Here is a 21,207-nt window from a genome sequence, read left to right as displayed (position 1 = left end):
TCTTCAGGTGAGCCTCCAGTTTGGCCCAGTGGGCTCTATGATGGACCTCTGTGGTTAGCAACAGCCCCCTGGATTTTGCCTGCCTGGGGGATGCTGTGTGCTGGCTGGGTGCTTGCATGTCCTGAGCATCCCAAGGCAGCAGAGGAAAATCCTGAAGGATGTGTCCGTGTGATGCTGTGGGGGTACATCCATTTGCCTGACTCAGATGGAAAAGAGTCCTAGGGATTTGGAGCAGGGTGGTGGCACGGCGGCCCCTGCTCCGGTGCCCTGGGGTGGGGGTGGCCCTGTAATCTCCCTTTTCGTAGGGGTTGGGGGAACATCAGCTGGTTGATCCCTGCGGTGTCCAAGAGTGACGAAGGGTTTTATGAGTGCACAGCCACGAGCAAGGTTGGGGCGACGCGGGCTCGTGCCTACGTCTCTGTGTCAGGTGGGGACTGCTCGTGCCAAGCCTTGGTGCCTGCGGGTCTCTGGGTCTGCAGCTAGGCATGGGCTCGTTTCACCCCGGCGTGCCGTGTTTGCAGAGCCACCACCACGTCTCATAGCCCCGGGCAACATCACGGCTTCACCAGGCCAAGATGTGGTCATGTCCTGCCTGGTTCTGAGCGATGTGCCCTACAACCTGACATGGAGCTGGGACGGGAAGGTGGCGCGGTCGGGGGATGGCCGGACCAGGCTGCTGCAGAACCACTCGCTGGAGATCAGCCGCGTGCAGCCAGGGGACGGGGGCCTGTACGAGTGCACGGCACGCAGCGCCCACGGCACCGCCACCGCCTCCCTCTGGCTTCTCGTCCAGGGTAGGCTCTGCCCCTCGCGGGACCCTGGCTGGGGTGACGCCTTGCCTCATGGGAGGGAGGGCGGCCGATGGCACCCGGGGGCTGAGCCCTTCTCCAACCCTGCGCAGAGGCGCCGTGGGTGAAGGTCGACGCCAGCCCCCAGCGTTTCAGCAGGGGTCAGGAGCTGTGGCTGAACTGCACGGCCGGGGGCCACCCCCCGCCCCACACCGCCTGGAAGCGCTGGGGCTGGGCGCTGGAGCAGGACGAGAGGTAACCCGTGGGGACCTTGGTGCCTTCATCCTCCCTGTCCTACTGGGGATGGTGCTCCGGGCTGAAGGAGAAGGGCTTGGGGTTGCCCATAGCTCTGAAGAGAGGAAAGCATTGCAATATCCCCAACACGTGCACCTGAGATGGTTGGCATGCTGCGAGCCTTAATTTCATATATTTATTTTTAAGCCATCCTGCCTTATCCAGGTCACCGTCCCCACTGAGGGGACTCAAGGTGCTTTGCACACCCGGTGTGCACTCAAGTCTCAAAATACTCCTTGTGCTTCCCCTCAATTTCTTCTGCTTTTTGGCTTCCACCTCCCTGCCCGTGTCAGGCTGTGAGTGCTGAAGTGGACTTTGGGGAAGGTTTTTTTTTTCTTTGGAGATGAAAAAGCCCAATTCTCAATGCTTTTCCCTCGTTCAAAGCAACGTCCTTCCCTGCGGCGGTTGATGTAGCTGGCTTTAAGTATAACCCACATCTATCAAATACGCAGCACTTACCACGTGTGCGGGATGGCCTTAAGCCCGCTCACTTATTTCATCACGTTTTTCACCGGCTCCATTTTCACAGGGCTTGTTTCTCCCTCTCTCCCCGTTTGCCGCAGGGTTTTCACGGATGCGCAGGGCACCCTGCACCTCAGGGCTGCCACCCCAGAGGATGCGGGGAATTACAGCTGCTACGCCAGCAGCACGCTGGGCTGGGATGAGCAAGTCATCACCCTGGAGTTCACCGGTACCTGCTCCCTGCCAGCCGGCAGCATCCCGGGAAGGGTCCGGGCTCAGAGCTGCCGCAGGAGAGATTTATTATCCCTCCTTGCTGTCCCTTGGCTGCCGGCTGGGATCTTGTGGCACATGAGCTATGGGATGGGGCTGTCTGTGATGGAAGGTGTTGGGGGGCAGCTGCCAGGGCTCTGGGTTCCCCTTGGGGTGAATGGCACCACACCGGTGCTGCAGGGAGTCACTGAAGCCATCTCTGTCCCCGTGGTGCAGAGCCTCCCACCGTCCTGGCAGTGACGCCCAGCCTGAAGGTGCTGGTGGGAGAAGACGTGACCCTGGAGTGCTGGGTTTCGGGGGTGCCCCCACCCCACATCGTGTGGTACAAAGGTGAGACAGGGACAGACCTGGGGAGCAAACCCCCTCCGTGCACCGGGGACCCTCTGCCACCCTGCAGGGACACCACATGCGGGGTCCCCTGGACCGATGGCGGGAGGGACCCCCGGAGGCACTCAGCGTGCTGACGTGGGGGGTCTCGGGGCAGGCGAGCAGGCGGTGGCGGTGTTCCCGCCTGGCACCCCGCCCGGCACCCAGCGTGCCGTCCTGCGGCTGCAGGCGGTGCGGGAGGAGGACGCTGGGCGGTACATCTGCGAGGCTCTCGGCGAGGTCGGCGTCGCCTTTGATGGCACTGTGCTGGACGTGGGGTGTAAGTCGCTGAGCACTCAAGCCCATCTCCACCGCTCTCTCTCCCGGCTCAGCTCCTGCTTGCTGCTTCCCAAGGCTCCTCTTGCCCCCAGCTCCCAGGTTTCCCAGCGCGGGGGTGTCGGTGCTCGGTACAAGCAGGCTGAAGCCTGGTGGGATTTCCAGGGGTCAGGAGGAGGGAAGAGGCTGAAGAAGTGGCAGAAGACCAGTGCAGATGCTATTGCATGGGACACAACGGCTTCGGGCAAGACTGGGGATGCAAAGCACAATTAGTGGAATTAGGTGGAGGTGGGGGCTGGCTTCTCTGTGTCTGAAAATCCAGGTACCCCAACTGGTGCCCAGGGCTTCCCACCGGAGGCAGAAGGGATGGAAAAACCTGGGGAGGAGGAGGAGAGGAGGTTCTGAGTTGGGGGCAGTAAGGCTTGAAGCAGTTAAAGGTAGAAAAGTGCAAGAGCTTTTGCTGAGCCAGGGGGGTGCTGACTGTAACTGGAAGGGATGGAAACTGCAATGGCTATAACAGCTTTGGAAAAACACCAAATGCTCTCAGTCAATCTCGTAACTTTTCAGGGTACCTGGCTCGTGGGTTTTGCAGCCCCGTCTCTTCTCCGGGCTTGGCTGTGCACAGCCCTGCTGTGGGGAAGCCAGGGTGTCGGACCTGCCCAAGCCCCTTCTCTGCTGCTCTCTCTCCAGCTGCCCCTCACTTTCCTGAGCCCCTGGGGGACGTGGCGGTCGAGGTCGGAGAGAGCGTGAGCTTGCTGTGCCGCGTCGAGGGCTCTCCCCCGCCGCGGATCACCTGGTCCCGGCAGGACGGGAAGCCCGTGATGGGCTGGCATGGGCCGCCTGGTGTTTCCAGCCAGCTGGAGGCTGCCGAGCTCCTCATCGACAGTAAGAGAGCTGGGCGTACAAGCGTGCGTTGGCGCGGCGGAGACCACGTGTGGGCATCCCGCCCGGGTGCATGCTTACACAGTGTCACACTCGGGTGCTTTCCCCCCGCCTGCTGCAGGCTGTGATTAGCCCCCATGCCCACTCTTTTTGTAGTAGTAAAGCATTGATATAGTGGGTTTATTTGCACTTTTTACTTGTGCAGGCTTAGCTGTGCTGTAACAGCCTGCAAGCCTCCAGTGCCACAGGGTCTCTCCCACCTCAGAGGTGGTGGCAGGGCAGGGGAGGGTGGTGTCACCCCGTCCTGGAGCTTGCCTGGGGCTCTCCAGCCCTTCCAGGCTCAGGCATTGCCGGGCTCAGGCTTCTCCCCGACATTCTCCAGGCGCCTCGCTGGATGACCAAGCCGTCTACATCTGTGAAGCCCAGAACGAGTTTGGGAAAATCCAAGCAGAGGTCAAGCTTGCAGTCACCGGACACGGTTTGCTTTTACATGCTTTTGTTGGTGTATTGATCCTGGCTGCTGCCAGCACCAGCTGTGCCGGCGGGGGGGGGGCGGGCGGGGCACGTCTGCTCCCGAGCCAGCCGCGGTGAATGCTCAGCAAATCCTCCCCCAGCACAGGGTTTGGATAATGCTCTTCCACCTCTTTGGCTTAATGCACTGACACGTGCTTGAACCCAAACTGTAGACGAATATCCCCAAATTCTTGCGGGATCTGAATGTTGGAGCCAGCCCGTACCGAGCCAAGGTCTGGACCTTGGAAGAAAGGCAATCCAGATCTGTTCTCCTGAGTGTTCCTGGCCAGTTTTTCTCCAGTTAATATTGTTTCCCTTTCTGCTGTTTCAAGCAGCCCCAGAAATAGCTCTTGCATCCCCTGTGGTCCGCGTGCTCCCAGGCCAGCCCGTGTCGCTGCCCTGCGTGATCCTGGCTGGGAGGCCGTTCCCAGCCCGCCGTTGGCTGAAGGACGGGCAGCCGGTGAGGCTTCTGCGCCTGCTGGGATGGTGGGTGGGTGCGCAGCCATGAACGCAGCCGGCCCTGCGGCGGGGGCTTTACTGCAGGACAGGTGCCTCAACCTCCTGGGGCCAAAGCTGCTGGTGGAAGATGCCAGGGGAGCATTTGGGTTTGGAGGGTAATCTGGGTTCATAATTGCATCAGGATGTTCCTACTGCTCAAGGACTGGTTTCTAGATATGCCCCAAAGACACAGTGATACGGCGATGTTTGACCTCCCCGTCTGTCCTGCTCTCTGCCTGTGCCCAGGTAGCCCTGACCGGCCGCTACTCTGTCCGGGCTGATGGGAGCCTGCACATAGACCAGGCGTCGCCGGGGGACGCGGGGAGGTACACCTGCGAGGTGACCAACGCCCTCGGCTCGCACAGGCAGGACGTGTCCTTGGTCATCCATGGTGAGTGGCAGGGTGCTGGGCATCCCTGCGCTGCAGTGAATGGGGACGGGTGCCCTCCACCCTTCTTAAGCTGCAAAGCACCGCTCTCTCTTTGGTGGACGTGGCCCCAACCATGCAGGCTGAGGTGCTTCTCTTCCTTCCCAGTTCCTCCCAGCATTGAGCTTGGCCCCGTCCTCATCACTGCCACCGAGGGAGTGGCCATTGCCCTGCGGTGCAATGCCAGCGGCGTGCCCCCCCCTACTGTCACCTGGGCAAAGGTAGGTGACAGGGACAGGCAGGCTGCCATCCTGCTGCCAGCCGGGGAATGGGTCACCCTTGGGTGTGGGGTAACGTGTTTGGAGGGGACGTAGCTCGCCAGTGTGGCTGTGGCTGCGGCTGCCCGAGGAGGTGGCACCAAGTGCCCTGGGAAGCTGGGACTGGGAGGTAGCTTGCTCTGACGGGTCCAGAGCCCTCTTCTTGCCCTTGGGATGCTCAGCGCATGGGAGAGTCTCTGCTGTCTTCCTTCCTCCCTTCTTTTTCCTCTGCAGGGCACAGAGCCCATCTTGCTGAGCCCGCACTACCACCTTGACTCCGATGGGACCCTCCTGATCCCTTCACCCTCCCCTGGGGACGCTGGGACCTACTTCTGCACAGCTACCAATGCAGCAGGCTTCTCCAGCCGGGAGATGCAGCTCTCCGTCAGCAGTGAGTGCCTGGGACTGGCCCTGGCACCAGCTCGTAGTAAAGCAGCTCTGGAGGGCTGGAGGGTGGCTGGCAGGGAGATCATGACCTGGGCACTCTCCTAGCTTCTTTGGGTCACCTAGCCAAGTGCCAGATGGGTTTGTGGGATGGGAACAATGAGGGCTGTGGGGCACCTGAAGTGTTCCTGCACCAGCCGCGCTCCCTCTCCGCCCAGCGAAGCCCAGGATCAGCGTTAACGGATCGCAGGTGTCGGACCCCATAACCATCCTGGCTGTGCTTGGGCAGGAGACCACCCTGCCCTGCGAGGCTCAAGGCTATCCCCCTCCCTTGGTGGTGTGGACCCAGGAGTCTCAGCCGCTGCCTCTCGCCGCTGCGAGGTAAGGAGGGCTGTGGGTGCCGGGGCCATGCTCTCTTGGTGTTGTGTGTCTCCCCCGCGGGATGTCAGGTTTGTGAAGGGTGGCAGCAGTGGGGAGCTATGGAGGTCATCCCTGGTGCTGAGCAGCTGATGCTCAACGCTCTGGCAGGAGCAGAGGCAGCCGAGCAGTACAGCATTAGTGCTGCTCTTCAAAGAGAGCAGAGCAAGAATCACCAGGCTTTTTTTCCATCATACAAACATCTGCTGGGATGGAGCAGCTGCTCCCAACCCTTTGCACGCTCACCCTGAACACGGGTTGGGGTTGGGAAGGGAAGGCGGCCCCAGCACAGCTCCCTGACCCCACTCACCCGTCTGCCTTTGTGCACATTCCTGCCTCGTGCCGTCGCGGTGCCAGAGACGATGAGGCCAGGGACGTGCCTCGGGATGGCGGATACCTGCGGGAGGCTGTTGGACTGGGGCTTGACACTGCTCTGCACCCAGGTGGCTGCAGGGCACTGAGGAGGAGTAGTTTTGAGGTCTGGAGGAGGAGGAGAGCAGCGTGGAGCAGAGGACGGGCAGCCGGGAAGGCTGCAGCCTCCCCTGCTCCTCGCAGCCCATGTGTCAGGGTGACTTCATGGGCCGTAGGCGTCAAAATGCTCCTGGGCCAAGGTTTGGCAGAAACACAGTTGTGAGCCCAGCAGTGGCTTTGTCTGCGTTGGAACATGGGTTTAAAGGCCGGTTCTGTTCCAGTGGGTGACTTCTGGAGGGCCAAATTCACTTGTTGATGGCATTGAGGCTGATGGCAGCGATGGGACAGTCATTTAATGACATTTGATGAGAGAAGATAACCTGGAGAGTGGTTGGATACCTGTTTATCAAGTGCCTTGGTCTTCCCCCTTGGAAGCAGGAGCTGTTTTCTTAGCACATTAGCACCACACTGGAAGGGGCTCCCTAAAACCATGGGCCCCAATCTGGGGGTTAATCACTTCTTTCCCTGCACCTGAGGATTGCTGTGGCCTGGGGAAGCAGGAAGGCATCTTGGTTTTGCTCTTCTTGAAGGACTGTGTTGCCTTTTCATTCTTGTCTGGTTTCCCATGGCTGCTCCTGGTTGACCTGTGCTGCTCCCCACATCTCAGCTGGCTTGTCCTCATGTGCCTGGGTGATTTATGGGAGCACACGGGGAGGAATCTGCTGCTGTGGGCTGAGATGATGTTATGTCTGTGGAGCACAGACAGTGCTGGGAGCAAGAGCACGGGGAGCTCCAGCTGCAGGGGCCATTTTTTTGCCCCCCCCCCCCCAAGTGGGTGGCTCACACTGCTGCCTCGTGCTGAGCTCACGCAGGAGCTGAGAAAAGGGATTTTGCACCTATGGACAGCTCTGCCGCCCTCCTTGTGCAGGAGCTGGCCCTGGGGACCTTCTCTTGGCTGTCTCAAGGTGATGGTGAGCTCTCAGCACTTAGCTCCTGCCCAGGGGTAGGTGACGAAGGACATGGCTGTTCCTCCCATCCAGCTCTTCTGTTCCCTCTCCCCCAAGGTACAGCGTCCTCCCTTCGGGGTCCCTCCGGCTGGCCAAGCCCCAGGTGACGGACACCGGCCTCTACACCTGCACGGCCACAAACGCCGCGGGGAACGCCACCCTCAGCTACAGCCTGCAAGTCCAAGGTTCACGTCCGCTGGTTAAAATGCTCTTCCCGCAGGCTGTGGGTCTTAACATACCACCGGGGTCCTGCACCCTCCAAGCCCCCAGCTGCCCCCGTGTTCCTGTGCCAGGGTCCCGAGGGTGGTCCCAGCCTCAGGTCCCCTTTCCCCCCAGCTCCCCCTCAGCTGCTGATCGGAGATGGGGAAAGCCACTTGACAGCCGTCGCCAATGACTCCCTGAGGATTCACTGTCGTGCCATGGGCATCTCCACACCCCAGATCCAGTGAGTACTGCAGAGTCGGGGGATCCTTCCCATGACCCCACAGGGGGAGTTCCCTTAGGGGCTGCATAACTCCCTGGGGGTGCTCTGCAGCCCAGCGTGCAAAGCTGTGGCAGAGATCGGGATGGGGGCTCGGGATGCGTGATAGAGACCCCAGCTTGGGGTGTCCCTTAGGATGGGAGGCATCAGTCCTGCTCCTTGCCCCTGGGATCCTGCTCTTCCTAGCGGTCTGGGCACTGCCAGCCCCTTTCCAGGTGACAAGGGGACAGTCCTCACTGCCAGCACCCTGCTGTTCACTCCTTCGGTGGGCATAAACAGGGGCCAGGGGGTGGTGGGACAGACTAAGGACTTGCTGCCTGCCCCCCTCCTCACAGGTGGCTGAAGGACGGGCACCCGCTGGACGAACAGGACGGTGTGGTGGTGTCCAAGGATGGTAGGACCCTGCTGATCCCTCACGTGGGGCTCAGCCACGAAGGGCTCTACATCTGCCAGGGCAGCAGCTGGGCGGGGGTGGCCCAGGCAGAGGTGCAGGTTTCGGTGCAAGGTGAGTGCAGCATCTGGGGTGAGACCTGCTGTCTATCCACCTGCCAGGGAGGACACAGCTGGCCAAAGGAGCAGGTGTTCTTGGCCCTGCTTTTTGGGAGGTGTAGGGTCACTAGCTTGATCTGTTGGGATCTTGCCCTTTGCTGGTCTCAACCTGAGGCTGAGAGCTCATGTCCACCGACGCCGCGGGAAACCATAGCATCCATCCTTGATGGGTGCTTCCCGGCGGAGGGTCCACTCCCAGCCCCTCTGGCCAGAGCATCCCTCGGTCAGCATCGCAGGATGTGATGCTGAAGGTGCCAGGTAAGAAACCAGGCAGGGAGCAGAGATCCGCCTGCCCTGGGAAGGATGAATATCTCATGCCAGTGCGCAACAAATTTGCTAGCTAACTTTGGGAGCATCACCGTGTGATGATGCGGTCCCCTCCCAGAGCGGGGAGTGAGCCCTGGCCGCTGCTCTCCCAGGACTCGGTGCGTGCCGAGAGCCCCGGTGAGCCCAGCCATGCCCCATGGCACCACACTGTGTGGCTGCAGCTGGCTTGGGCCATGCAGAGCCGATGACTGTGCGTGCTGGGTTGTAGTGCCTCCGAACATCGAACCCAGCGCAGTGGACCTGGCTGTCCTGGAGAATGGCACGGTGTCCCTGGAGTGCCTGGCCTCGGGGCTGCCTGTTCCCGGTGAGTCGGTCCCCTCCCTTGGCTCTTGCTCATGTGTCCCTGGGCCTTTCCCTGGGTCCCCTTGGTGAGAGGGGCAGCAGCGTCGTTCCTTAGAGCTCTGCTCCCTGCTTCCCTCCAGACATTGCCTGGTACAAGGGGCATGAGCAGCTCTTGGCTGGACCAGGCCGGACCCTGTCCAGGGATGGGAAGTGCCTGGAGATCCACCGTGCCCAGCTCTCCGACGCCGGCACCTACCGCTGCATGGCCTCCAACGTGGCCGGTGTCGCTGAGCTCTGGTACAGCCTGCAGGTGTCTGGTGAGTCTACGGTGAGCGGGGGAAGGACTGCAGCTGCCTGAGAGCTGGGTGCTTCCCCGCCCCAGCACCTCTTGTATGTGCATGGGACCAATGGGGCTGTCCCAGCCCTCGGGACACATCCCTGGAAGAGGGCTTTAGTAGAGCCCCTGTCCTCTGCCCCATTTGCAATTCCAGCCATGCAGTCCCCTGTGTTCATCCCAAATAATGTCCTAGAAAACCATGGCCCCATGGATGGGTATTGCCTGGTCCACACCGTGGTGTCTCCTACGCATCCCGCTCCTGCTGTTCCTGGTGATGTTTCTATGCCCCCCCAGTGCCCCCGCAGATCACAGCTGGCCCCAGCCCCCTCACGGTGGTGGTGAATGAGCCGGTGACGCTGGAGTGCGATGCCACGGGGACCCCAGCTCCGGTGCTGCTGTGGCTGAAGGACGGCAATCCGGTGCCCAGCATGGCGGCGGGGGGCCCGCAGGTGAGACAGCTCCTGATGGAAGGGGGGGCTCGCTGGGGATGTCTCTCCAGGAAGATGGAGAGACTTCTTCTCCTTGTTCTGTCTTTTAAAAAAACAATTGCTGGAGCTGAGCAGGTGCAAAGTTGCCCAGACCTGCCCCATGTTTGGTCCATGGGAGCATGGACCTGCTCAGCCCTGCACTGGGCTTTCCTGCCACGAGGGTCCCCGGGATGTGATGAGGATGGGCTCCAGGCAGGCTTATGCCCACGCCCAGCCATCCCTGTTGCTGTGTGCCGGCTTGCAGCCCAGCTGCCTGCGAGTTTCTCTGGTTTCATGCTCATCTGGGTTCTTTCTGCGTCTTGGGGAAGCACAGATCCTCTCCAGCGGGCGCATGCTGTCCCTGCCCACCGCTCGCGTCCAGGACTCGGGGACATACACATGTGTAGCCAGCAGCGCCGTGGGGGAGGACAGACGTGAGGCCACCCTCGAGGTGCGGTGTAAGTACCCCCATGCATCCCCAGCCTCTTCCCAGCAGCGTGGCTGTGGGGTTGGAGGCGGTGCTCGGGACTACGGGGCTGCTCCGACGTCCCCTTGCAAGCGCACAGGGTTGTGGGGCCCAGCCCTGGGGAGAGGTACCAAAGGGGGGGGCTCAGGGAAGGTGTTGCCCTGTCGATCTGTTTTCCAGTGCCCCCCACTGCTCTGGGTGAAGAGAACGTCTCTGTCATCATCAGCCAGCCGGTGACCCTGGAGTGCCCGGCCCCCGGGGTCCCCCCTCAGGGCTCCCGCTGGCTGAAGGACGGGAACTTGCTCACACCAAAGCTGGGCATACAGCTGTCTGCGGAGGGGACCGTGCTCCAGGTGACGTTTCGGACTATTGCGGAGGATGGGAGGGGAAAAGGGGGCTGTGAAGACTCCCGTCTCCCCCTCCCCACCCTTGGGAGAGAGTGGGTGCAGAGGGGAGGGGGTGTCCCTCCCTGCTGCCCATGGCTCAGCACCACTCCCACCCCTCACGCTGATCCCATCCCCGTGGCTTCTGCTGGCACAAAATCCCCCCATGGAGGGGCTGCGTGGGTCCAGCTCTGCTGCAGAGCATCTTAGTGTCTCTGCTTCCTCCGGCAGATCGGGCGAGCCACCGTGCAGGATGCGGGCAGGTACACGTGCCAGGTGCCCGGCTGCCCGGAGAAACACTACAACCTCGACGTGTGGGGTAAGGGCCACCGCGGCTGAAATGGCCCATCGGGGGCAAATATAGTGTGTATACACACACGTATATATACTATATTATATACCATTTGTTTATATGTATAATATGTACCTGGGGTAGTTGACTGGCTTGGAAAACGCTAAGCCCAAAATACTAAAGCTCTGCAAAACAACGGAGCGGGAGGCGGCAGGGAATCCCCACCGGAATGGGTGTCAGAGGGGGAAAAGCCAATGTTTGCATGAGCCTCGGGGGGAGATTTCAGTGACAATGCACAAGAGGTGTCTTTCCAAAACTCGGGCAGGAGAGTGAAGGGACATTCCTTGCCATTGCCAGGGCTTCTCTGTCCTTTGCACTTAGTCAGTGTGGTGGTCGCTGCAGGTATCGTCCCCCTTCTCTCCCCCTGCCTGAGCTGGGAGGATGCCAGCGGCGGTTCCCAGGCTGCTGCCAGGACGGGCACACCGACCGCTTTTGCTCACTCGATTCGAGCATCCTTGCAGCCTCCCGGCCCGCTCAGCACGTCCGCAGCGCCGGGGGCTGAGCCAGGGCCTGGCTTTTCTCAGGGATACTCTAGGCCAGTTGGTGGAAGTCCTGCAGGCAGGTAGCCAGGGAGTGGAGAAAATCCAGTTCTCCTGATCCGGGCTTGTTCCTGCGATCCCTTCCCAGGGAAATGTTTGCACGTCTGGTGTCCTGGCTCGGGTGGGTTGTTTGGGTTCTGCTGTTTTTGTTTTTCAGGGGTTTCTGGGTGTTGGGGTTTTTCTTCTACAAATTGATATCCCTCATGGGAAGGAGTTACCATTTTCCATCCAGCTGTATTTATGAGCAACTGAGAACAGCATCTGATAATGGAAAGAGTTAGGTAACCTTCCCAGCGAGCAGTGCTACCTAATAAGGCTGTGTCTGGCCAACCTGGGCTTGGCCTGCCTGTGTGGCTGCTGCGGGATGCTCGGTCATCCTCTGCTGTAGGCCACGTGCAATCAAAAGCATCACTTGCTTAATAGCTGGAGAATCAAGATTATTATTTCCACATGGAGCCAGTGCAGGGGAGGCTTTACTGGTTCTTTGTGCAAAGCCCAGAGGAGCTGCGGGTGGTGTGTAGCCAGCAGGACGGAGCTCCATCGGGGAGCTGCCCCTCCCCTCTCATCCAGTGCCATCAGCGAGCTGCTCCTCTCCTCTTGTCCCCTGCAGTGCCCCCGTCCTTCTCCTCGGCAGAGCCCGCTGCTGTGTCTGTGCTGGAGGGGCAGTCCGTCAGGCTGGCCTGCGAGTGCCACGGGATCCCCTTCCCCACCCTGAGCTGGTGGAAGGACGGTAGGGTCCTGCTGCTCAGCCTCATCCCTCCCCACACATGTGTTGACCCACCAGCCAGATGTTGGTCTCCTCAGAGCAAGGAATGCTTTATGCTGGGCAGGGTCCAGCTTCTGGGTGGGAACTGGTCCTGCTGGGAATCTGAGAGAGGCCGTTGTCTCCTCCCCCGGCAGGTAAGCCCTTCTCTGCCCAACCTGGGAGCCCAAAGCTGGTGTCTACGGGAGGGAGCATGCTGTACATTGAGAAGGTACGGCTGGGGGTCAGGGGGGGGCTCATACGGCAGCAGCAGCAAGGAACATCGCCTGGAGGTGCACGGTGAGCTGGGGGGCTCCAGGGAGACAGAGGACCTGTGGGGGTGGCTGAAGGTGCCATGATATCTCTCGATGCAAGGTCCAGCTGGACCTAAAAGTTCACAGCCATTGCCTGCTGCCTTGGGTGTTTGGGAAAGGATGCTGCTAGCTGGGTTAGCTTTGTCCCTCCAGGTTTCCTCTTGGCTCCAAGCTGACTGCAGCTGGTTTTCACTCCAGCAGCCCAATTGCACTAGTTGCACCCGTTCGCATTTGCTTCGCCCTCCTGCTGCCGCTGTCCACACTGATGGCGTTTGTATATCCACTTGCATACGGCCAAGGGAGTTACTACAGCCTCGCCTCCACCTTGTGTCCCTCTGCCCGCAGCACTGCTGAGGATCCAGGGCAGCAGCAAAGCCCCGAGGAAGGTTTCTGTCATCAAGGCTGGCGAGACAGTTTTGGAGTGCGAGGCCGTGGGGACACCACCACCCACAGTGACGTGGGTGAAGGATGGGCAGCCCGTGGCCGGCGGGGATGGGCTCCTGCTTATGGAGCAGGGGAGGCGGCTGCGCATTTCCAAGGCAGAGGTGGCCCACGCAGGACGCTACGCTTGCCTGGTGGCAAACGTGGCGGGGCAGGAGCAGAGAGAGTTTGACGTTGCGGTGCACGGTAAGGGTGCAGGACGGGGCTGGTGGCTGGGGGATGTGGATGCAAGCAGGCTCAGGAGGGCCTGCCTAGGAGGGTGGTGATGTCCCACTACACGTTCGATGCAGCATAAGCACAAAGAACAACCTGACATGAAGCAGACCCTGGACAACCCAACACATAGAAGGTCTTGGGTCAGAAGGGGATGCTCCAGGCAACATAGCTGTAGAACTGGATCCATCAGGCAGGACTCTTTCCAGGGCCATCAGAGCAGACCATCTCACATTTTATAAAGTCATCTACTTTCCAAGGACTTGGGGAAACCTCATGGGTCAAGGTACCAAGCACTTGAACTGGAAGAGGCCTCAGGTGGCTCGGGGTGTGTGGCCAGCTTGGTGTCACACCTGTAAGCCTGGGCTTGGGGGTGCAGGTAGGTGGCACATACTTGTTGTGGGTCACCTGTCCCATAATACCTTCAAAGTCAACAACTTCAGACGATGCTAATGGTCCTTCGGGGCTTGTGTCCTCAAACTGTATGAGCAGGAGGGTGGGAACAAGCTGGGTTTACTCAGTTTGCCCCCTTTGCCTTGCTCCTCTGCTGTCTTGGTGGCTGCTTTGCAAACGGATGTCCATCCTTTTCTGTCTCCCCAGTTCCTCCTGAGTTCATTCAAGGATCAGGATCGACAACCAATGTCAGTGTGTCTCTGCACGGAGCCCTGATGCTGACCTGTGAGGCCACTGGCGTTCCCCTGCCCACAGTCACCTGGTCCTGGGATGGCTCTCCCATCACCCCCAGCGAGCACACGCACGTGCTTTCAGGTCAGGGACGAGGCATGGACGCTGTGAGAGATGGGAGCTTTGGGAACACATTTTGCCCCAAATGCTAATGGGTTTAAATGCGGTGGAGCTCCAGCCCTGCAGGAGCACTGCTGGGATGGGTTGGTGCCTAGATAATGGACCTGAGACCTCATTGCTCCATGCTTCCAGGGGGCTGGCTGCTGAGGCTCACCCGTGCACGAGCCCAGGATGGTGGCCGCTATTCCTGCCTGGCCAGCAATGTAGCTGGGGAGGCCAGGAGGCATTTCCACGTGGAGGTCCTAGGTAAGGAGGGGTCCTCCGTCTGCTGCAGGATTCCTGGTGGGATTTCAGAGCTTCACCCTTGCAGGGACAGTCATGAGTTAAGACTGGGCATGGTGGGAGCTGCAGTACCGGAGTCCTTCGTGCCTTAGCATGTGAACTCGGAGGCTCGGCGAAGCTGGCCGGCTGCTGAGGTCCCCGGTGGCTTGTGTTCCTAGTTCCTCCCCACATCGAGAATGCAGACGAAGAAGAGACCATCAAAGTTCCCGAGGGCCACCCTGTCACCTGGTCCTGCCTGGCTGTGGGTGAGCATCACGTGGGGAGCGGAGGTGGTGTGAGCAGGTGGGAGATGGGGCTCAGGGACCTGAGTCTCCCTTTAGGGCGTGGAGCGAATGGACAGTGCCAGTCGATGACATTAAAAGTAGCTGAAATAGGCTGAAGAGGTTTTTTGGGATAGTTCCTGGCTTTGCAGTTGGGCTGTCCGGGAAGCACTGGGGCCACATGGGGAGCTTGTTCCACGACGTAAGCTCCAATCTTTCCCAAATGGAGCTAAAATTCCTCTAATCTGGTTTCTCCTTTAGTGATGGGAATAATTAATCAACTCCTACTCAGGACAGTTTTCTTTATTCTTGCTGGGTCATCCAGCAGTCTCTAAAAACCTGATCCAGATCATGATAATTTTGGATTTGGGCTGCTGTCCCTGCTTCTCAGAAAAGCCTCAGCGCAATGACCCCGGTCAGGCTGTGCGCAAGCATGGAAAAACTTTGCATGAAGGCCAAAACCTGCTTTCCACCCCGCACAGGCAACCCCCAGCCTAAGATCACCTGGCTGAAAGACGGCCACCCTCTGCCCAGCAGAGACACCTTCTCCATCTCCCCTGATGGCTCTGTGCTCCACGTCCCCCGAGCTTCCCTGTCTGATGCTGGCCGCTACTCCTGCGTGGCCTCCAGCTCTGTGGCGAGTCAAACCAAGCACTACCTGCTAGATGTTTTGGGTACGAGATGCCTTTGGATGGAGGTAGAGTCTCAGGTGTGAGCAGGGAACATGGACTTAGAGGGCTTTTTAATTGCCTGCCCCAGGTAGGTGGTGAGGATCCCTTAACACTACAGCCAGCAGCATGGTATGATGTCCTGGACCTGCCAGAAAGCCCTCGTGAGACCTCTTGAAGGAACATAAAGGGCCCATCTAGTGCAGGATCCATCTCTGATGATGGCTCGTGGGAAGGGTGGAGAATGTCTTCTGTGTCCCCTGTGCTTTTGGAGGGCAGAAGCTGAAGCTGGGCTTGTGCCGTACGTGCTGTGCATTTCACGTGCTGTGGTCAAGTCCAACTCCCTGAACTTGGATCATGCTCTCTGGTGGGGGGGATGAAACATCGGGAATCCTAAGTGGGTGCTAATGCTGATCTGCCATGCAAACACGTCTCTGCAGCCAGTCCCACACTTGCTGGAGATGCCCACGATGCTGCTGCAGAAGAAGTCACAGTGATCATCAACAACCCCATCTCCCTGGTCTGTGAGGCTCTGGCATACCCGTATCCCAACATCACCTGGCTCAAGGATGAGGTTCCCCTCAAAGCCTCTAGAAACGTCCAGCTGCTCCCTGGTACTGTGGCAGTGTCCGCAGGCTCTGCATGACTATGGTGTCGCCCCTTGGTCCATGCCTGGGGGAGTGGGGTGGGGCTTTTTCTGCATCTGGCTGTGGTCCAGGGCAGTGGGATGGTGAGAAGTCATTGTCCTGCAGGACCCGAGGGGCTAGGGCCATCAGGTGGATGCTGCTTTTCCATGTGCCGCGTTGTCTGAAAATAGCTAGAGCCTCTCTGGCAGCATCAAGGAGGTGGTGCCTCCTTGAGCGTGGTGCCTCCTTGAGTGTGGTGCCCACCACCTTGGGCATGGTGGTGTTGGGTTGATGGTTGGACTCGATGATCTTAGAGGTCTTTTCCAACCTTAATGATTCTATGATTCTATGATGAGTGAGACAGCACTGGCTTTTATAAGCCTGAAAACTGGGCTCTAGAAGAGCACTAGACCCCCTCAAGTCAGGCTTGCAGGTGATCAGCAGGTCCCTTAAGATGCCTTCTTGTGCTGCATGGGGATAGACAGCTGTGGCTGTGAGTGGCGACCCTCTCAGGAGACCCCCTTTGCGCAGGTGGCCATGGGCTGCAGATCCTGAATGCCCAGGAAGAGGACGCAGGCACGTACAGCTGCATCGTGGCCAACAAAGACGGGAAGGCCGTGAAGAACTACTCTGTGAAGGTCCTGGGTGCGGGAGCTCTCCATGTCCTTCGTAATTCCTGCAGCGACCCCACCGCTGTAACTGGGCCAGTGCCCCTTCCCTCCCTTCCCATGCCTTCACCCTGGGGAGCTGCTCCTCTTGCAGCTAGTGCTCAGTCACACACATATCAGCACATGGCCCCAAAAAGCCTCTGGTCTACCCTGGTGAGGGCAAAGGGGTCTGTCTGAGGGTGTCAGCAGCACCCCAAGGTGATGCCTGTCACTGATTAGGGCAGAGCAAGAGCTCTGGGGGCTCTTCTCTCATCCCAGCTGTGTCGTCTCTCCCCACTAGTTCCTCCTTGGATTGCCAGAGATGACCCTTTGGGGGAATTTGCCACGAAAGAGGTAAAAGCCAGGGTCAACAGCACGGTGACGCTGGAGTGCGAAACCTGGGCTGTGCCTGAGCCGACCATCCGGTGGTACAAGGACAAGCAGGTGAGTTCCGAACTGCAACCAGGGAGGAGCTGCTGGTTTTGGGAATCCTCCCAGGTGGATGGAGTGGGAAGATACCCTTTATATGGTTGGCTGGGCTCCGTCCCACTCCTGGGTGTGTAATCCTCCTCCTGTCCTTCTGTTTCTTCCCTACCTTGTGGCTGGGGTCCCCGTGCAGCTCCTGGAAAGTGCCGGCCACCTCCAGATCCTCAGTGAGGGGCAGGTCCTTCAGATCAAACCAGCCACCATCTCGGATTCAGGGCACTACACCTGTGTGGCCACCAATGCTGTGGGCGAAGATGACAGGGACTTCATCGTGCATGTCCAAGGTGAGCCCTGGGTGGCTGGCCAGTGCCCGGAAAAGTGGGTGTCTCAGCTAGAGGAGGGGTCCTTAGTGGGGTCCCTCATGGGAGCAGAGCAAGGTGAGCAGGAAGAGAGTTTGTATCTGCTGGAAAACGGACATCTCCTTGGCCCCGGTCAGGCCCGGGTAGATGCTCTGCTTGCACCTCGGGGGTCCCCACAGCTGACCACAGCCTGTCCCTGCAGTGCCGCCCCTCTTCCAGCAGCAGACGAGCCCCAACGAAACCTTTGAGATCTTCTACCAGGAGGAAGACCAGGATGGGGAGGTGACGGAGCACCGACAGGCCATCCTTAACCAGCCCACTGCACTCTACTGCGAAACCAGTGCCATCCCACCCCCCCGGCTGACCTGGTACAAGGACGGGGAGCCCCTCTCCCCTGGCCCGGGGGTGCTGATGCTGCTAGGTAATGGGCATGGACCCTCACTGTGGGGTTGGGGGGGCGGTTCCTGTAGCAGCTCTGTGGTTTGAGAGCATATGTGGCACAGGGGGGTTGGATTCTGTCCCCTTGTTCCTGCCAACATGCACAACACCTGTGGGACTTGCAGGAGTGGGACCGTGTCACTGGGGCTGCGTGGCGGTCAGTGCACAGCAAGGTGGGAGGGGGAGGTTGGAGAGGACCCTCCGATGCCCCCGCAGAGCCTTCCCCATCCCCTGCCCTGCGCCGCAGGGGGCCGGGTGCTGCAGCTGCCCGCGGTGCAGGAGGAGGACGCGGGCAGGTACACCTGCGAGGCTGCCAACGCGGCGGGACAGGACCGCCTGCACTACGAGCTGGAGGTGCTGAGTGAGTACAGGACCGGGGCGGGGAGTGGATGGAGGCGCGTAGCAGCCCCGTAACCGCCTGCTTCCAGCTGCCCCGGCCATCCACGGTGGCACGGAGGACCTGGCCGAGGAGGTGACGGCCACCATCAATGGCACCGTCCGCTTCAAGTGTGAAGCCACTGGGCACCCGGTGCCCGTGGTGTCCTGGCTCTGGAATGATGTCCCCATTGTGGTCGGCCCACGGCACCAGCTCCTGGAGGGTGGCACGGTCCTGCAGGTCGGTGTCCCTCTGGGCAGGGTGGCTGTGCCAGGAGGGGACGTGGAAGACACTGGGTGGAGGGGACGGGGCACTCTTCCCTCCCCAAGGAGGAGGCTGCCCTGGTCTTGCCAGGTGCCGAGGTTACAGTGGGAGCCCCAGCAGCTCCCCGGCTTGGTCCAGCCCTCAGTGGGGCTCTGTTCCCCCTTTGCAGGTGGCCGCGGTGGAGGCAGGTGACACGGGCAGCTACACATGTGTGGCTGAGAACCCGGCAGGGTCAGCCGAGAAGCACTTTGCCCTCGCCATGCAGGGTAAGGCATCCCCAGTGACCCTTCCCCGGGTCATTGATTTACCCCGGTCCTCCTCCTCCTCCTCCTCCTCTGCCAGCTGGAGTCTCCTGTGGCTCCTGAACTGTGTGGCTGCCTCTGTCCCCGCGTGCTTGTCACGCTCGCCCTATGCGAGGAGGTCGAGGTGCCGGCACACTCCAAGCAGGCGAGATGCTTGGTGCGAGTTTCCTCCCGGGGAGCGCTGGGGAGAGCTCAGCCTCCACAGTGATGGTTCCCCTCTGGCACTGTCTTTTGGGGTGTGTCGGAGCAGAAGCACCCCGGATCATGGGCACAAACCCCGAAAACATCGACAGCATCGTCAACGGCAGCATCTCGCTGGTGTGTGATGTCCAATCCCACCCCGCTGCGGAGATCACCTGGTACAAGGATGGCCATGTCCTGCGGCTTGGTGAGGAGGTGACAGTCACCCCAGGTGAGTTTCAAGGATGACAGCCTGTCCCCCCAGGGCTTGGCACGGCTGCTGGCTCTTGATGGCAGGCTCTAACTCCCCTAACTAGTCCCTCTGGATGCCACATGCGGGACTCGAGCTCAGACTTTCAGCCGTAACCGCAGGCTAACAACTTACTGCTGAGTAATCCCTTCCAGAAAGGACCAAGGTTGCATCCTGCAAACTCTGCGCTGCCTTTCCCCAGGAGCTCAGCACCCTTCCCTGCTGTGCACAGTGAGGCCTCGGACCTCAAAGAGAGACTTTGATGGCCAGACACCTCTCGCATGGAGCTTGGCCGGCGGCAGGGGGACGGGTCAGCTTGCTGGCACGGTAGCTCGGTCCCGGCTCCAGCCTGCCCAGACTCCCTGCTCTCCTCTTCTTCCAGGCTCGCGGGTGCTGCAGCTCCCTCGCCTGCAGCTTTCCAGCTCGGGCACATACACGTGCGTGGCACTGAATGTGGCCGGCCGGGACGAGAAGCACTTCATCCTCACCGTCCATGGTAAGCGGCAAGGGCTCAGCTGGGAGCTCCGCTCCCCGAGCGCACACCAAGGAGCTGATGGCAAACTCTGGTCCGCGTGTTCCTGCTCACACACCCCATCCCTGGTCCTCCTCCCCAGGGCCCCGGAGCATCGAGGACCGACAGCAGGAGACACTGGATGCCGTCATGGGGAGCCCCCTCGTCCTGACCTGCCAAGTCACCGGTGTGCCTGCGCCCACCGTCACCTGGCTGAAGGACGGGAGCCCACTGGGTATGTGCAGAGGGGGGTGCAGTGCCAGGCTGCTATCCCGAGCCTCACCACTGCCCTGCCTGAAGCAGTCCTGCCTCAGTTTCCCCATTTCTAATACTGCTGTGAGAGAACTGCAGGGCCCCACAGGGGAGGAGGCAGAGCATGAAGGGGCTGGCATTTTCCCTGCATGTTTTTAAGTGGCCTCAGATTCATTCCTGAGGCTGAAACAACGGGATGTGATGGAGAGGTGTGGGGGTGAGCTCTCTGGGTGCCAGCCCTTGGGCTACACGCTGGGACGGGGTTTTTCCCCCAGACCAGTGGCTCTCTTCTGCAAAGCTCCAGCAACGCACGGTGCAAACACCCTGCTCTGCAGAGCCCCAACCTCCGCTTTAACCAAGTCCCCAAACCAGGGTCCTGGGGATCGGAAGGGGGGAGCGTGACAACGTGCCTGGGGACAGCTTGGCGGAGGAGTGCCACTTACAGTCTCCTTCACCCCATCTCCTCGCAGAGAGCAGCCCGGAGCAGGGCCTGGTGTCTGAGGGGGCCCAGCTCCAGCTCAGCCCCCTGCAGCCCTTCCACCAGGGCCGATACACTTGCCTGGCGCAGGGCCCGGGCACCGAGATGCGCAAGGACTTCGTGGTGCTGGTGCGAGGTAGGGCTTCCCTGGGGCAGTGGGGGTCCCCGCGGGCTCTCCCTCAGAGGGGAGCCTTCCTCCTCCTCCTCTTCCTCAGCCTCCCTCTCTTCTCGGTGCAGTGGCACCCCGGATCACCAGTGTGGGGGTCCCCAGTGAGCACAGCGTGCTGGAGGGCAGAGGGGTGAGGCTGGAGTGCCGGGCGGAGGGGCAGCCCACCCCCCAGATCTCCTGGCTGAAGGACGGGCAGCCTCTGGGGCTGCAGCCCCCTTCGGGCGACCGGTGAGTCTGGGGTGGGGGGAACAACCCCACGGGCTAGCCATGGCACAGCCCCATCTGTGCCTCAGTTTCCCCATGTGCAAAAGAGCAGTGCAAGGCAGGCTGAGCTCTGCTTCTCCCCCCTCTCTCTGCCTGGGCTGGGATGAGCATATCCCAGCTGTTTGCTGAGGAGCATCGTCCTGGGTTAAGCTCTGGTGTCCTGGATGGTGCTGCAGCCTGGCATGGTCACTCTCACCCTAGCAGGGTCCCAGCTGCTGCCCTGGCCTTGCAGTGCACCCCAAAACCTGCAGCCTGGGTTGCAACCAAGCACAGAGCATCTCTGCCCCATGGGCACGTTGGGGATGGACACACAGGTCACTGTCCCGTTCTCCCTGCCCAGGATGTCCCTGGATGGCAGCTCCCTGCTCCTCGAGGGGCTCCAAGCTGCGGATGCGGGGGCGTACACCTGCCTGGCCCGAAACAGCGCGGGCGAAGACACACAGCTGCACACGCTGAGTGTGCTGGGTGAGTGGGGCCGGGACCCACAGGGCAGCGCCAGGGCCACC

At 60.5% G+C, this 21,207-nt stretch overlaps 1 protein-coding gene across 1 annotated transcript in view; it reads left to right on the top strand.

Moving 5' to 3' along the window:
- HMCN2 (hemicentin 2) overlaps positions 1 to 21,207 on the top strand; it is a 42,945-nt gene that overhangs the window by 10,812 nt on the left and 10,926 nt on the right. The window contains exons 10-53 of the mRNA XM_009322185.1: positions 1 to 7; positions 306 to 427; positions 522 to 794; positions 902 to 1,043; positions 1,646 to 1,773; positions 2,031 to 2,144; positions 2,299 to 2,460; positions 3,147 to 3,341; positions 3,721 to 3,816; positions 4,184 to 4,311; positions 4,596 to 4,740; positions 4,885 to 4,997; positions 5,268 to 5,424; positions 5,636 to 5,798; positions 7,310 to 7,475; positions 7,546 to 7,697; positions 8,069 to 8,238; positions 8,818 to 8,913; positions 9,032 to 9,208; positions 9,523 to 9,677; positions 10,030 to 10,153; positions 10,342 to 10,514; positions 10,776 to 10,863; positions 12,046 to 12,165; positions 12,336 to 12,470; positions 12,837 to 13,118; positions 13,746 to 13,913; positions 14,082 to 14,195; positions 14,390 to 14,476; positions 14,974 to 15,165; positions 15,600 to 15,773; positions 16,317 to 16,430; positions 16,734 to 16,876; positions 17,052 to 17,202; positions 17,420 to 17,638; positions 17,903 to 18,016; positions 18,084 to 18,271; positions 18,465 to 18,561; positions 18,848 to 19,009; positions 19,410 to 19,523; positions 19,642 to 19,773; positions 20,261 to 20,404; positions 20,506 to 20,665; positions 21,042 to 21,159. The exon at positions 1 to 7 is cut by the window's left edge and continues 129 nt beyond it. Of these exons, the coding sequence (XP_009320460.1) occupies positions 1 to 7; positions 306 to 427; positions 522 to 794; positions 902 to 1,043; positions 1,646 to 1,773; positions 2,031 to 2,144; positions 2,299 to 2,460; positions 3,147 to 3,341; positions 3,721 to 3,816; positions 4,184 to 4,311; positions 4,596 to 4,740; positions 4,885 to 4,997; positions 5,268 to 5,424; positions 5,636 to 5,798; positions 7,310 to 7,475; positions 7,546 to 7,697; positions 8,069 to 8,238; positions 8,818 to 8,913; positions 9,032 to 9,208; positions 9,523 to 9,677; positions 10,030 to 10,153; positions 10,342 to 10,514; positions 10,776 to 10,863; positions 12,046 to 12,165; positions 12,336 to 12,470; positions 12,837 to 13,118; positions 13,746 to 13,913; positions 14,082 to 14,195; positions 14,390 to 14,476; positions 14,974 to 15,165; positions 15,600 to 15,773; positions 16,317 to 16,430; positions 16,734 to 16,876; positions 17,052 to 17,202; positions 17,420 to 17,638; positions 17,903 to 18,016; positions 18,084 to 18,271; positions 18,465 to 18,561; positions 18,848 to 19,009; positions 19,410 to 19,523; positions 19,642 to 19,773; positions 20,261 to 20,404; positions 20,506 to 20,665; positions 21,042 to 21,159 (6,374 nt within the window). The remainder of the gene's footprint in view (positions 8 to 305; positions 428 to 521; positions 795 to 901; positions 1,044 to 1,645; positions 1,774 to 2,030; positions 2,145 to 2,298; positions 2,461 to 3,146; positions 3,342 to 3,720; positions 3,817 to 4,183; positions 4,312 to 4,595; positions 4,741 to 4,884; positions 4,998 to 5,267; positions 5,425 to 5,635; positions 5,799 to 7,309; positions 7,476 to 7,545; positions 7,698 to 8,068; positions 8,239 to 8,817; positions 8,914 to 9,031; positions 9,209 to 9,522; positions 9,678 to 10,029; positions 10,154 to 10,341; positions 10,515 to 10,775; positions 10,864 to 12,045; positions 12,166 to 12,335; positions 12,471 to 12,836; positions 13,119 to 13,745; positions 13,914 to 14,081; positions 14,196 to 14,389; positions 14,477 to 14,973; positions 15,166 to 15,599; positions 15,774 to 16,316; positions 16,431 to 16,733; positions 16,877 to 17,051; positions 17,203 to 17,419; positions 17,639 to 17,902; positions 18,017 to 18,083; positions 18,272 to 18,464; positions 18,562 to 18,847; positions 19,010 to 19,409; positions 19,524 to 19,641; positions 19,774 to 20,260; positions 20,405 to 20,505; positions 20,666 to 21,041; positions 21,160 to 21,207) is intronic.

This window comes from Pygoscelis adeliae, unplaced genomic scaffold (genome assembly GCF_000699105.1).
Source record: "Pygoscelis adeliae isolate BGI_AS28 unplaced genomic scaffold, ASM69910v1 Scaffold114, whole genome shotgun sequence".
NCBI classification, from domain to species: Eukaryota; Metazoa; Chordata; class Aves; order Sphenisciformes; family Spheniscidae; genus Pygoscelis; species Pygoscelis adeliae.
This window is presented reverse-complemented; position numbering and strand designations above follow the sequence as displayed.